Source organism: Epinephelus fuscoguttatus, linkage group LG1 (genome assembly GCF_011397635.1).
Source record: "Epinephelus fuscoguttatus linkage group LG1, E.fuscoguttatus.final_Chr_v1".
Classification (NCBI taxonomy): Eukaryota; Metazoa; Chordata; class Actinopteri; order Perciformes; family Serranidae; genus Epinephelus; species Epinephelus fuscoguttatus.
Window position 1 is genome coordinate 6,994,168 of NC_064752.1, and position 15,015 is coordinate 7,009,182.

A 15,015-nucleotide genomic window follows, 5' to 3' on the forward strand; every position below is an offset into this window, starting at 1 on the left:
CCGAAATCTTGGTCGAGGGTCAGAATGGCGTAGTATTTTCTTGCTATTTAAGGGCACATTATTCAGACAGTAAGATGCACCTACGTAGACGGGCTCACAATGCGCGTACACTCTGCTTGTTACACACACAGGGACATGGAGATGGGTTGCAGGTGGGTGAAACAATACATCATTAACGAGGAAAATATTAATGATATCCTCTAAAATGTGAACATAGCAGAGATGAGAGCAGAGCTGCTGTCTGACTCCACATTATGAGAGACATTGTGCACACTCACTAGGAGTAACTTCATTGACTATTTCAGAAGCTAAATGTTTTGTTGTTTCCTCTGCCTAGTTTATAACTACAGTTTTTAGTTTTGCTACTGACATGTCCCACGATGCAGTGACATAACTGCTCTTACTGCATTACCCTCAGCAGTTTCTCCAGTTTGCTGAATCTGCCATGTAAATAGCCGTGCACCAGGTGCATGCACACCTGGCATTTATAGGGAATGGGAGATGACACTCTGACTGATTGACTTCATGTTTCGACCAAAACACACCTATGATTAATTAAGGAACTAAACACAACTCTTTCACCCCCATGCTTCTTACTTTTAAGTTGTTGTTTTTTGTTTTTTTTTTTTTAAATCAAAACTGATGAGCAGTGTGTTAAAAGGAAACGTTTACTGTGGGTCACAGCACTGCACAGACGAGTCGGTACTGAAGTTTGTATTGACCTCAGGCAGTGTGTTGTAGTGGCCATCAGCATGATGTTATTTACCCATTTGCAGCAGGTTTCTAATGTCACATTTCATTACCTGCCCTGTGTGACGCCTTCTCTTTTCTGTGATCTACTTTTTTTTTTTTTTTTTGCGCTGGCATATTCAATTATCTCTCCTCTCTGCTGTGCTTTTGATGCTGATGTCGACATTTAGTGAGTTGCGAATGTTGTTCAGCCTCTTCAGCCTTTGTGTGCAGCTTTCAACAGGCTTCTCTCCATCTGCTGCGCTTTTGATGTGCATCCACACATTGCTCCAGTTAACAGGTCTCTCACCCACTTCAGTTATTGTGAACAAGCCAGGGATCTAATTCCTTTTGTCCGTGGTAGCAGCGAGAGCAAATTCATCACCGAACTCAGCGGCCAGGTTCATTATTTTTAACAAATGTTGGATGGTGTGAGTGGAAATGGACTCCCAAATGGCCGCTGTTTGCTGCCAATGTGGCTGTTAGCGCTGGGAAACACACCAGCCAAAACCAAACCTTTTCAGGCATTTGTCTTGTGGCTAATAATAATTTCCCACTGTTATTTTTAGTTGGCGCCTGTTGTTTTTGATAAACATTTGTATAAATCTAGCATTTAGAATTTTCTTTTTTCTGATGAAACCTTTTTCAAATAAAAATAGCTGTTCCAAAAACAAAAAGCGAGACACCTCTTCATCACTACAAACAGATTATTTTGCAGAAAGCAGAGGAGATATTTAACTTCAACTCTAATAAGGAGAATTAATTTCAAATGCACTGAGGTCAGGTTTCTCTTTAACTTTTCTGGCCTTACATTGGCCACAATTTGTGCTGGCTGCTAACAGTTTAAACTACTTTCACCACTTGCAGGGTAGCATGGTGTTTTTCCACACCAGTGGGAAGGTAATGTCTCCACTAAGTACTGCAGAAGAGTGGTGCAATCAAATGCTACTTTGCCATATTTTATTATTTTTTTGAAAGAAAAAAAAAAGTCATTCAATTGTCAGAGAAGAGAATGAAACTACGCTGCAGAGTGGAGTCGCTGACAACTCATGGTGGACTGAATGAATGCGCCAAATAATGAGTGCAGCTGTTTGTCATTGCTCAGCAGCAGGGGTTTCCTTGATGCAGTGGGATGCAACAAAACAAACTGTATGAACAAACAATATCACACCATGTATTAACAATTCAAGTGTTTGTCACGTCTGTGCTTATTTCAGATACTGTTGTAAATATACTGTGCATCAAGCAACACTGTTACAACACTGCCATCTCTTTGTTTAAAGTTTTATAGTTCAAAAACTATTTGCTTGAATTCCAGAGTAAAAAGTAATGTGAAGGTAAACACTAAGACAGGTGTTATGATTTCAAAGCTAATATATAATACAACACCAATGTGAAAAATGCCACTGATACTATGCACAAAACACATTGAACTGAGTCCAGCTGGAAGTAGCACTGGCTTACAGATTGCATTTATGTCTCAGGTTGTCATTTATGGGTTCATTTGGAGTAACAAATTTAACTTCCTGAACAAACCTGACATTTCTGCTGTTTTTGCCAACAAATACCTTAAAAAAGAATTATCTCAGGGGGATATGAACAATTAAGATTTTTGGTCATGTCATTTCCTTTCTACATCTTAGACATGACGACAGGTGAGATTCAGCCCTTTTCAATCAGACTGTGACGCTAAAATATGAATCAAACCCCGCGACCCAGACCCGGATAAGTGAAGGACGACGAGTACGAGTACAAGTACTGTGGTCTATCTAAAGACAGTGTTGCTGTTGATAGGTCTAACTTTAGTCTTTACATGCTTATTTGCACGTTATGTGTGCTTAAAATAATATTTACAATACACATCAGTACCACATGATGTGGTGACACGTTACAAGAGAAGGCCCTCAAACCAAAGCTTGGTTAGGGTCCTCAGCAGTCTAGGACCGGCCCTGGGGAGAATGCATTCTGCTGCGGCCTATATTTGTGATTGAGACAGAACAAAAACAACTTTACCCAATGGGAGTGTCCGTCTTTGACTGTTTACCCTCTCTCTGTTGTTTTTAATATGCCGCAGGATATCTTAGAGGTCAAATGAAAAGGTCACACGGTGCCAGTTAAATGCCTTTCTGTAACATGCCCAAACTCTGAAATGTACTGAGGGGTTTGTTTATCTACAGCTCCAGTAAAGGTGAAGCTTTGACTGTTGGAGCTGCTTTTGGCTTGGAGCTGATGGTAATTTCCCACCTCTGTCGCACATCTCGTTTGCATTATCTGTCAGCTGCTGCAGTAGTTCAGCTGGAGTTTTACTGTGGAACTGATAATTTCAATGTGTGAGGCGTAATTATAAGATGCAGATTTGAGATGAAAATTGGCTCTCATGGAAATAATACAGAGGCTCAGCAGCTTTGGGGTATATTTCGGTTCCAGATCACACATGCACAAACCAAACCTGGCAGGGTTTGACAGTATCAGTGGCCTGGGGGATGGCTTATACTCTCACAGTCTCTCACAAACACACACCTGATCCTTCTAAAGTATCATAATCAGTTGTACAACTGAGGTAAACCGTACGCCTGGTAAAACAAAGCACTGTTTCGTTTCATTACGTTTTGTTTCATGTTCTGTTTTTGCAACCAGAGTTTAACATCATGACTTAAAACATATCTGTTTTATGAAGGATACTGATCTTGAAGTTAAAAATTCCTTTCATGAATATTGCCACCTTATCTTGGCACAAACAAACTCAAGAAATGTGAAGCAACAATCAGTTTTTGGTTACACATGCATGTCAATAGTGTATTTTTTGTTTGTTGATCCAAGTAAATATCAACTTTTTTTATGTCTCTGCACCAGCAATAGCCTGAGCCAGAGGCAACATGTTTTCTAATGTCTGTCTGTCCATCCGTCTGTCCTCTTCCTGAAAATCCATGTATGAGAAAAACCTACACCTTTCCCTACTCTTTGTTGTTACCAAGTACCCCCAAACACAAGACTTAACCATTGTTCCTTGCTATTCCAGCTGTTCCTCACACCCATTTGCACAGCACTAGGGCTGAGCAGTTAATCCAAAATTAATCAAAACCGACATTCAGAACCTCTATCAGACGTCATCTTGCCCAAGTCGGTAATTTGTTTTTTTTTTTGCTTTTACATTCTGTTAATACCTTCCCCACTGTGTGTGTAGTCATGTGACTCTGCCCCGTCCAGTCCACAACCTGGAAGCAACATGGAGGAGAATTCAAACACCGAGCCAACTGAGCAACTTGAGCAGTTTGGACCAAAGACAAATGCTATATCCATCGTCTGGACACATTTCGGCTTTCGTGAAGACAACACTGAACAGGAAGAAATCAAATGTAAGCACTGCTGAAAAAATGTTTCAGCGACCAAAGGTAATACCCCCTATCTGTTTCAGCACTTGGAGCACAATCTCGTCCTTCACCTTCTCAAAATGATCCCACACTTTGGATTTCCTGCCCGACATGTTATTAACTAGCCTGTGGAATAACCGCAGGTACCAGCCCTGGAAATTACCCTGACTCCTGTCTGACTGCTGAGCGTGGACACTTCCTGTGTCTGTCCTTTCAAATTAAATTCCTACAAGGTCCAGTCATATAGGTCTGATTTATTTTGACAAGGCACAGCTCCTAATAGAGTTTCACTTTTTTCTTTCTTTCTGTGACTAAGCGACCAATGAAATCTTGCCAACTAATGACCTTTCTGGTCGACTAACGTTTGGTTGACTATTAGGGGGCAGCCCTGCTACTTATAGGCCATTTTTACACCCAAAAATTCAATGTCAGCAAATCCTACATTTATTGTGTCGTGAACATCTTGTTTCAATCACCAAAAAAACCCCATAGTTTTCCTAACATTAAAGGTCTAGCCTCTAATTAAGTTGTATCTAGCAGTGAGGTTGCAGCAATGACTTACTGTGGTTATTTCCCACCCATTGCATGTGCAGCTCGCTTTCTACCTGTGTCTTACTCTTGCTTTCAAGCAATTTGCCGTAGGTACATTTGAATTTCTGCCGCAGGGCACATCCACCACGCTCATTCAAAATCTAGGTGATGGCTGGCAGTTTTATTGCCATTCATTTGTGTCACTGAGCCACTTTGGCAAGAGAAATTCATGCTATGAGACATATTTGAATGTCCTGCCTGGTCTAAAGGCAAGGTTCATATTTTTCAGCATCCCATAATGTTTCCTGTATTTCACTCTATGCTATAATTTCCTTCTTTATTCCTCACCTAACAGACATTCAACACCTACACAGACACACACAGCGAGACAATAGAAAAAGTGCCCCATGCTATTCTCCTCTCAGATTACTATAGGTGTGCCCATCACATCTGTCAGCTGCTACACTCAGCTGGTGAGAAAGAGCGCTGTAAGACCTGCGGTTAACAACCAGCCCTGCATTGTATTGCAAAACGTGTGTGTCTTTGATTAATAGAACTCAGGAAGGTTGACAGATATTTTTACACCACAGATTGGCTAATGCATTGTGCCAACTAATGAGGGTGCTGTCATGCAGGTACACGGTGGTCTGAGATTGGTTCCAGCTGAACTGTGGTGCAATTTGTGTGCAGGTGAAATACAGTCTGTTCTCCCACAGGAGGACAAACTTCAGTGGCACATTAAGCCAGGAAATAGGAGAGATAAAACATCTCAATCATGTCAGAGAAAGGATAACTTTCATGGCCAGCTTAGTGACCCATGGCATTCTTTACCAGAGCAGCAAAGGAGGAGGAGTGCCCGTTTTTCTGTTTTCAGCAGCCTCCTGGCATGACTCTGACTCCGCCATTCACAGTTCTCCAGTATTGTTTGAGATGATTGCCAATCTCATGTCCTTGCAACAGACATGAAACAGTTGAATACTTTTTTGGAACACAGACTACACAAGCGAAATGTGGAGCAAAGATAAATGAATACATATGGCAAGAGAATGTCCCAGTGGGACTGAGGGACTCTTGAACTCTGGTTTGGACTTAAACTGGTTCAACTGATGCAGTTAGGACTCAGTGACAACAGTCACAAGCTAGCTTGCTTGGTCACTGAAGTCTGGGGGCACTGTTTTTGTTTTCTCCCAGACCACAGCTAAAATCACCAACAGATCATTCCCAGCATTAAGATGAGATACTGCATACTGGCAAAGCAATTCATTGGTCTAAACCTTCTGGGTTAAAGCTGGGGTCAGTAGTTAAATATGGCATCAATGGGCAAAAATTCCATAATTGACTTTGAGCATATTGTAATCCAAGTGCACTGAGACCGTCACGCTCAAAAAAAAAAACAGAAAACAAAATCCCCCAAACAGACATTCCCCAAATAAACAACTTCATCAAACAATAAAAACTAAGATTATCCGAAAATGCGGTGGTTAAAGACTCTAACCCCCTGGCATGTTTCACGCTCCACACGCACTTCAGCACACCTGCCTTTAATCAAAGGTTCCCGAGATGCCAGGTCAGGTGGCGCATTAGAGTGACTCGAAAAATAATAGGAGACTAGGACTTGGTAGAAATGGCTCTCACAGATAGTCTAAAAGATAGTCTGACAGTTAACGAAAGAAAATGTGTCAGAGGTGAAATGTTTTCGAGAGGAACAGACACCGTTTGCTTCTGCTAACCAGAGACAAAGGCTAACTGCTGCAGCTTCAAGTTTACATGAACGTTAACTAATCATAGCGTGTCCTCGAGACTGCCCCAGCTTGCGACAAACGTCACATCACTGGAGCTGCTGCCCACTCTCCTCCTGGGGAAGCAGTCCACAATGGCGGAGAGCAAGGCGGAGGGACCGTGGGGTGGCTAGTTAGCTATTTCTTTCTCATTTGTGGTCTGATAAACACAGAGAGACAGGAAGAGGGTCATGAAGGAGCTGAGCGAATGCACTGGATGCAACTCCACAGTGAAACAACTCAATGTATGGGAAACTCTGGGTTACTGTATAGAACGTGTGCATATACACAAGGTCGTCTGGTGGGAGGGGCTTAAGACAGACAGTGGAGAGCTGCAGGAAGAGGGTGTATTGTGTGTATTTTCCAGATTTCAGCATACCCCAGCTTTAATACCAGGCATGCTAAACACTGATGGTGTGTTGCTGCTGTAAGATGCACGAGATAAAAACATCCAGCGATTGGTATTTGTCATGTTAGAGGGAAAAACGACACCTTTGTGTAGGAACAGAGGAGGGTAATGGGATGTTTGCCTTGATATAGTCATGTTCCCCCTTGTTTTCAAAGTGACCTTTCCCCGCCTGCAGTAAATGTTTGGTTCTCTGATGGTTGTTTGATGCCGTTTGAAGCCGGGCTGCTGCAGTTTCTGCTGAGTGATTAGAAAGATTGTTTGATGAAAGCATATACAGGAGGAGGGAGAGTCGGCACGCTTCCCTCTCTCGCACATGTACGTCGACTGCTGTATACGCCCCGTCTCTTTACGTTCTCTGCCACACTCACCCTCTCCCTCTCTCCTCACTGAGCTGTTTGTGTACGATCAAAGCGAGTTAAAAAATAAACCTCACAAAAAAATTCTGAACTCTCTGTGAAATACTTTCCAAAGTCTTTGAAGAACATGAGGTAGCTAACAAACTGTGGCATCAACACTAACCAGCTCAGAGCTAATTAAATGCTAGCACTAACTAATTAAGCCAAGTGAACAGCAATGCAGCAAACACTGGCAAACAGACAACAACACTGTGTCACAGGGAAACTGAGAGCCAAACTTTTCTGTCCCTGCAGGAGGAAATGTGCCTGGCATCTCGGCAGTGCCAGTTCCCTCCAGCCTCCTATGAATTACATATGTAAGACGGATGCGTGAGCAGTCATATTTCAGGCCAACATTCCCAGTAAAGACACAAGTCTACCAGTCAAGGTGATGGACGGGCATTTGTTTGCCTTCAGGTGTCCAGTCAGTAATGAAATATTTCTGATATTTCTGGATGTAATTTATTGGAAATTCAGTGCAGTATCTAAGACCAACTGGCTTACTTGAAATAGATGTCGTTGTTTTGCTACGTTCAGAAATAAGACATCAGAAAGAGGAACTGGAATAAGTATCAACAACAGCAGGTAAAAGCACTGGCATTACCTATAGTGTTCTAAATCACCAAAGAGGAATGAGTTTGTATTTTACATATGTATACAAGTGTCCGACCCGTCCAAAGAAAGGCAGGCTATGTAAATGTCACACTGTGAATGGTTATCTGTCTCTATGTATCAGATCTGTGAAAGGCCTGCTAATGCATCCGTCTTACACCTGTCCAGTGTGTATCCCCATTCCTCTAATGGGCGGCTGTGGCTCAGGAGAGCAGTTCGTCCACTAATTGGAAGATAGGCAGATCGATCCTCGGCTCCTCCAGTCCGCATGTTGCCTCTGGCAAAATACTGAACCCCAAATTACTGTGTGAGAGTGTTTGAATGTTAAACTGAGTAGCAGCCGCTCTCACACCGATGCGCTCCAGTCATTTCAATGAGAGGAAGACGGCACAGGGGAAGCGGTTGCCGCCCATGAGAACGTGCAAAGATTTTGCTCTAACTTCTGGAAGTTGCCGTCTGGCTTTGGCTGATCAAACAGGTTATTAGCAGGCATCACAGAAACAGAAAGAAGACAAGATAGAGGAGCTGATGACACTGGTGACGGAATACCCGGAGTAACGGTGCTGGCAACTTGTAAGGACAAGAAGAAGAACAACTGGACCTGTGATAACATGTCCATCAAACTTCACATGACTGGTAAATCGCCCACATATGTAGAAATGTTTGGTAATTTCAGTGATTTCTGTCTTCATGTTACAGTATGCAGCTACAAGCTACTCTTCAATATTTGGGAGAACACTGTTCTAAATAAGCGGATGTCAGGGCGGTTATTATGGGCGGTGTGAAAGCAGCTTTGTTTGCTAGCTTTCAGCCACCAGTGTGTGAGTGTGTATGTGAATGAGTGAATGTGGTATGTAGTGTTAAAGCACTTTAAGATGCTACACAAATGTAGTCCATTTACAATTTGCCCACTAGGATACGGGACAGATTTCCAGCCCTGTGGACCAACAAGTCTCATTGGTTACCAGTTTCTCACAGAATCAAATTAATTATTCTATTGCTTGTCCGTAAATCACTGAATGGTTTATGTCTAAGATCAGATCTCCTGACCCAGTATGGACCTGGCAGACCTCTGTGGCCAGCTGGTTCTGGATTACTGGTTCTTCCCAAAGTCAAAACTAAACGTGGTGAAGCTGCTTTTAGCGTCTGCGTTGCTCAAATGAGGAGCAGATTACTCGAAGAGCTCAGACTTGAGACAATACTGACCCAGTGTAATTTAAAAATTTAAATTCAATCTAAAGACCTATCTGTTCACTACTGCTTTTAATTAAATTCCTTTTACATCAATTTGATCTGTTTCTCTTGTTGTTTTTATTCTGTGCTATTGTTGCTTGTTTTGAATGTTTTTATCATCTGTTTCCTGTGTAATCTGTACAGCCTTTGGGTATGAAATGTGCTATATATAAACTCGCCTTGCTTTACGCAACTACTGTAACAAACTAAGTGGTTGATTGGCGACTTGAAAATGACTTACATGAGCGTTTTTTTTTTTATCTGTCCCCCATGGTTAAAGTCTGATTAAGTTAAAGCAACTAAAGCTGCTCGTTGACGGTTGGGAAAGTTTGTGGTCAGGGTAAAAACTTACCAGCATGAGTTAAGGAGATGGGATGCAATCCTGAACTCCAGTGTTGAGTTCAAACCCTCTTTACACCCAAACATCCACCCTGATTCCCTCCCTAAGACTTAAATGTTAGACTTCCCTCCATCTTACCATCGCCCAGATCTCACTGCTGAATTGCCAGTGACAATCGGCCAGATGATGTGTTTCACAGTGGATTTTTGCTGCCTCTGGGGCTGTTGCTCCAACTAGAGGTTGTACTTCTTCATTTTTATATACCTGCCGCCACCAGGGACACAAAGAGTATAAGCGGATCAAGAGAGACAGCCGCCCCTCGCTCTCAAATTCAGACCAAGCTCTGATCAAACTGTAAAACTAGGCAGTGCTGATCATGAACCGAGATTATGTTACTGTCAACTTCAGCCTGCTACATGCATTGTCTGTTGTCAAAATACACTTCTGTTTTCACAGGAAATGATTTTTTTGTCCCCCCTCCCCCCATTTTAACACCAGAAAAAAAGAACAAGGTTTGGCCTTACAATCTTACAGGAAGTGAACACTGGCCTCCCAGGTGAGAGTCTATGGTTGCTGGACCCATCCACCATCCCTCCCACCTGCCCTACTCAGACTTCCCCTGCCTTAACTTTAGTTGCTGTCCCACCGCATTTCTCCCTGATGCCACTGGGTGCCATTGGACAATGATGGTGACCGGCCGTGTATCATGCCAACGTTAAAGGACGGCTTTTTTTGTCTGTGTCTGACGCCAGAAGTCACTGACCAAGTGCCGGTTTTCAACGACTTCAGAGGGAGACCAGGTTGCAGAAACATTTTAGTACACTGTTTAGCTGTAATTGGAGATTGTTACATGAGCCAAAACCGATTTGCATTATGTCATTCATCAGCAGGAGTGTTACTTGATCAGGGCGGCGCAGTGCATTCTGGTACTTGTAGGTTTTCTACCTCTGAAATAAAAGCGAATGCCACAGCCCTTATCCTCTATTTTCTCTGGCCAAGTCGCACCAATTTCAAAAGTATTTGCGTCTGTTTGCTGTGTCGACAGTAAAGTTTTGTGAAAAGACCATCTTCCCAGCAGTGTAATACTTCTTTAAGAGTGTCACGCTAGTCACGGCTTGCTACTCTTGATCATTTAACCGGGGCCAACGCTGTCCTTTTTACCAGAGGGTCATTTTCACGTAAGGGTGTCAGTTGCAAAATGCATGGATCATTAACCAAATGACTGAACGGTAATGGACACGCAGTTATATTGAGTTTAAGTTCAAATTCTTACACACACACACACACACACACACACACACACACACACACACACACACACACGCAGTATCAGTCTCTTCTGACCAAAGCAGCCCAAAACGCAACAGAAGCACATGAAGATACTTCCTGAAAGACACAGACACACACACACCTTCTTGTTCAAATATCAATAAACCTAAATAATTGATTTACATTCACAGAAACACACACCCAGCCGCTGTGCGCACGCACACACACACACACACACACACACAAACGTGGCGGTGCGCCCTCTCACCACTGATGCAGAGGCTAAAGCGGCAGAGTTCGTCACACAGGGTGTCCGGGCTCTCCAGCTCCCCCGGTCCTCCCCCTCTCCCTCCTCCTCCTTCTCTCCTCTTCTTCCTCGGTGACATCCTCTTCACCATCTTCATCACTCGCTCTACTTTGTCCATCCTGGCTGACAGATGGCTGACTGAGGTTCAAGTGTCAGACCTCCTTTTTCTCCTTATCCTTAACTCCCTTGTTTTCTCTTCCGTCTTCTTCACTTCTTCTTTTTCTCCCACTTCTTTTCTAACTCTGTCTTTTTTTTGCTTTTTTGGGAATCCTGATAACTTTCACCACTCTGCACTCACTTGTTTCTTGTCTTCCTCTCTTCTCTCTCGTCTTTCCAGCGCTGTGCCTCTCTAGCTTTCCCAAAATCCCCTCCTCTTCCTCCTCCCCCTTCTCTCTTCTTCCTCTCCTCGGTCTGGTCTTCTTCTTCACCTCCAATCTTTCTCACCCTTTTATAATGCAGCACTTAATTGCTCAGGTTTAGTCCCACGAACACCTCATCCATTCTCTTTATCTTAGTCTTTCTTCTTCTCTTCTTTTTTCCTCCTCTTCCGTCCCTCTTCTCCAGCTCACAGAAAAAATCCGACGAACGAAGCGACGAGAGAAGTGAGACACTGAGGGAAAAGAGAGGAGAGGGAGAAAGGGAGAGGCAGCACATTTACTTCTCCCCTCCTTTCTCCCTCCCTCTCTGTATCTCTGTATGCACCCCCACCTCGCCACCTCCCACATCAAACCTTCAAAACTCTCAGCTGGTACTTCCAGAGGAAAAATAAAACAACATTCTTTTAAAAAAAAGACTCAGTGTGAGAGTTTTTTTTGTCTCTCTGCAGTTCTATGCTCCATTATCTCTCTCTCTCTCACATGCACTTTTTCATTTTGTCAGTTGGCACGCACGCACACACAGTTTTTCTCCTTCCACAACAGCAACCACAGCTGACTTCTTCAATCACTCTGTGTTTCCCTACCTCCTATTTCCCATCATGTCTTCCTTTTACTCCTTCATCCTTCCATATTTCCCATATAGAATGCACCTATGTCATGGTTTGGTTCATAACCTGGAAGTGCGGCGATCATGAAGGTACTGGGACGTAAACTACAGTACACAATGGACTGCATGCTGAATGTTCAATTTTAGGATTCCTGAACCACAGAAAAGTTCAGGAAAATGCGTGGAAGCTGCTAAAACTGACAGAGAAGGACTTAGTCAGCAGTGACAAGCGCGAGAAACTACGATTCAAACGCCGATCAGCCAAAACATTCAAACCACTGACAGGTGAAGTGAGTAACTCTGATTATCTTGTTCCAATGCATTGTTCTGCCGGGAAACCTTTGGTTCTGGCATTCATGTGGATACCACCTGACATGTTCCCCCCCTCATGGCAACAGTACTCCCCAATGGCAGTGGCCCCCCAGCAGGATAATGCACCATGCCACACTGCAAACATGGCTCAGGAATGGCCCAAGGAATGTGACAAAGACCTCAAAGTGTCAACCTGGCCTCCAAATTCCCCAGATCCCAATCTGAATGAGCATCTGTGGCACGTGCCATTAACCCACCTCACAGCCCACTGGACGAAATGGATCTGTTGCCAACACACTGGTGCCAGACACCGCACGACACTCCCAGAGATCCTGTGTCCATGCCTCCACAGGTCAGAGCCAAGTCCGACCCAAGGAGGCCCCACCTTGGATTAGGGGTACATCTGGGGTACCGGCACATCACAAGAATCCTTGAGCAGATTGGGACCTGGGAAATTTAGAAGCCAGGTCGACACCTTGAGCTTTTTGTCACGCTCCACAGGCCATTTCTCAACAGTTTGTGTAGTCTGCTTTTTTCTGCTGGGGGGCCACTGCCTCTGGGGAGTACTGTGGCCATGAGGGGGGGTACTTGGTCTGCAAGGGTGTTTGAGAGGGTGGAACATGTCAGGTGGTATCCACATGAATGCCAGAACCAACATTTTCCCAGCAGAACAATGCATTGGAACAAAATAATCAAAGTTATTCACTTCACCTGTCAGTGGTTTGAATATTTGGCTGATCGGGGTATAGCAGTAACAATTAGTTCCTGATTCTCTCACTGTGATACTGGGCTGTTCTGATTTCTCTCTGACTCTTTCCCCTGCGTCAGATCAAGCTCTTATGTTTGGTTTAGACATAGCAAAAAGGGTTATTTTGCGAGAATGGAAATCTGCTTCCCCTCCGTGCTTCACAAAATGGCTACATGACATAGTTTCTTGTCTACATCTTGAAGAAATCCAGTACACTCTGTTAACCTTTCTTTAAGTTTTCTAAAATATGGAGACCCTTTTTTGAACATATCAAAGGGTGAGGAATCAAGCTGACTAACCACACTGGACTACTTCTTTGCAATTGACTGTACACTGTGCTTCAATCCACCAGGACACTATGTCTCCATTTGACCTTCCCTGACCACCCGTGGTCTTTACACCATGGTTTTTTGAACTACATTTTCAAGGCGAAACAAAGCAAGATAAATGTATTGATAATACACATTTCATACCCAAAGTGCTTCCCAGATTTGTTCTAAAAATAATGAACATTTTTCACTCAGAGGAAATCTCTGCTTGTCGCTAGGCTAATTTATACAATGTAAAATGCCATAGGCTTGTGGTAATAACGTTAGCATCATGTATTTGTTTGGAAAACCTGTTTAGTATAAGACAGCTGTTGTCGGTGAACTTTGTGAGTTGTAATAGAGCTGACTTTTGTAACGTTACCTTTATTAAATGTTGCTGTTGTCCCTGGCTTCATATGAGTGGAGGAAATCTCCGCTAGCAGCTAGGCTAATTTATACAATGTAAAATGCCAAAGGCTTGTGCTAATAACATTAGCATTTTGTATATGTGAGGAAAATATGTCCAGATAAAGACAAGTGTTTGTCTGTGAATGCTGCGAGTTATAGTGAAGCTGATTTGTGCACTTGTGTTTGAAACTGTCTCTATTAAGCCATGTTTAATGTGTGTTTATTGTGTGTTTTGAACAGCACTTTACAGAAACCCCACACCGACTAGTGTTTTGGAGGTGTAACTGCAGAGTGACACAGACACAGATACAAAAATCAACAACAGTTGTGAGTTTGGTTGTTTATGTTCAGTTTCTCCAACATGACGAACTTCCACATTGACAATGTGCTGTGAAAAAGCTGTATTCCTCCCACACCAACTGTTCCCTTAACCCTGACACAATCCTTCTCTCTTCACCCGCCCATCTGATCTGACCCTCTTAGTTTCTTTTTCAACATCCTCCTCCTCCTCTCTGTCTATCTTTTTCCCATTTCTCTCTCTTCTATCCCTCCATCCCTCCGCCAGTTTTCATCTGCTCTTTAATCTCTGTTTCGTGTCTCTCCATAATAAGCTCATCATCTCCTCTGGAGGAGAGGTCACACACTCACACACACACACACATATGTACACACACGCAGACACTCTGTTAAGCAGGTAGGCAGGACGCCACACACTGTGGACACTTCTGCTTAGCTCTCTCACACAAAATGACACACAAAAGTATACCCTCCATTATTACACACACTCAGCATTTTGCGCTTGCTAGCTCACGCCCTCTCCCTGTCACACACACACATACACACACACACACACACACTGCAAAGCTGAGGGTGTGAACCCCAGGTAGCTATAATGAAAACTCACCCAAGGGTTTAGGACACGCTTTTTAATGACTGACCCGAGACGATCCATACAGACGACGGTGTGATCCCGCCGTGAAGTTTTCACTCTTTGAAAAGTGTGACACCTGACAAAATTGATTGCAGGCAGGAAATTAAAAGTCACCCCATGAAGATTATTGAGGTTTCTGAGGGCGTCGAGGCAGCTGCTTCTCAAAGAGAGGCGCTTTAGAGGACGTTTATCATCTGTGGGGTTTCAACAACAATCAAAGTAGCTAAAATATATTCTGAGCTGGAATTTCATATTTACACAAGGTCAGGGAGGACAATAACTTTCATTTGGTTTGTAGTCCTGAGGTGGGTGTCAATAAATGAAAGGCGTTTGTTTTTGCGGATTATAAA

General features: G+C 43.3%; 1 protein-coding gene across 4 annotated transcripts in view; it reads right to left on the minus strand.

The window, feature by feature from the left end:
* The window catches only part of LOC125901746 (glutamate receptor-interacting protein 2-like), a 438,014-nt gene that overhangs the window by 269,164 nt on the left and 153,835 nt on the right, over positions 1-15,015 (minus strand). For 3 of the 4 annotated variants that reach the window (XM_049597754.1, XM_049597836.1, XM_049597674.1), the window contains exon 1: positions 10,936-11,600. The exons of the other annotated variant lie outside the window; for it this stretch is intronic. In XM_049597754.1, coding sequence (XP_049453711.1) covers positions 10,936-11,092 — 157 coding nt within the window. In that variant the 5' untranslated portion in view covers positions 11,093-11,600. Of the gene's footprint in view, positions 1-10,935; positions 11,601-15,015 lie in introns of those variants that run through there. 4 annotated transcript variants of the gene reach the window in all.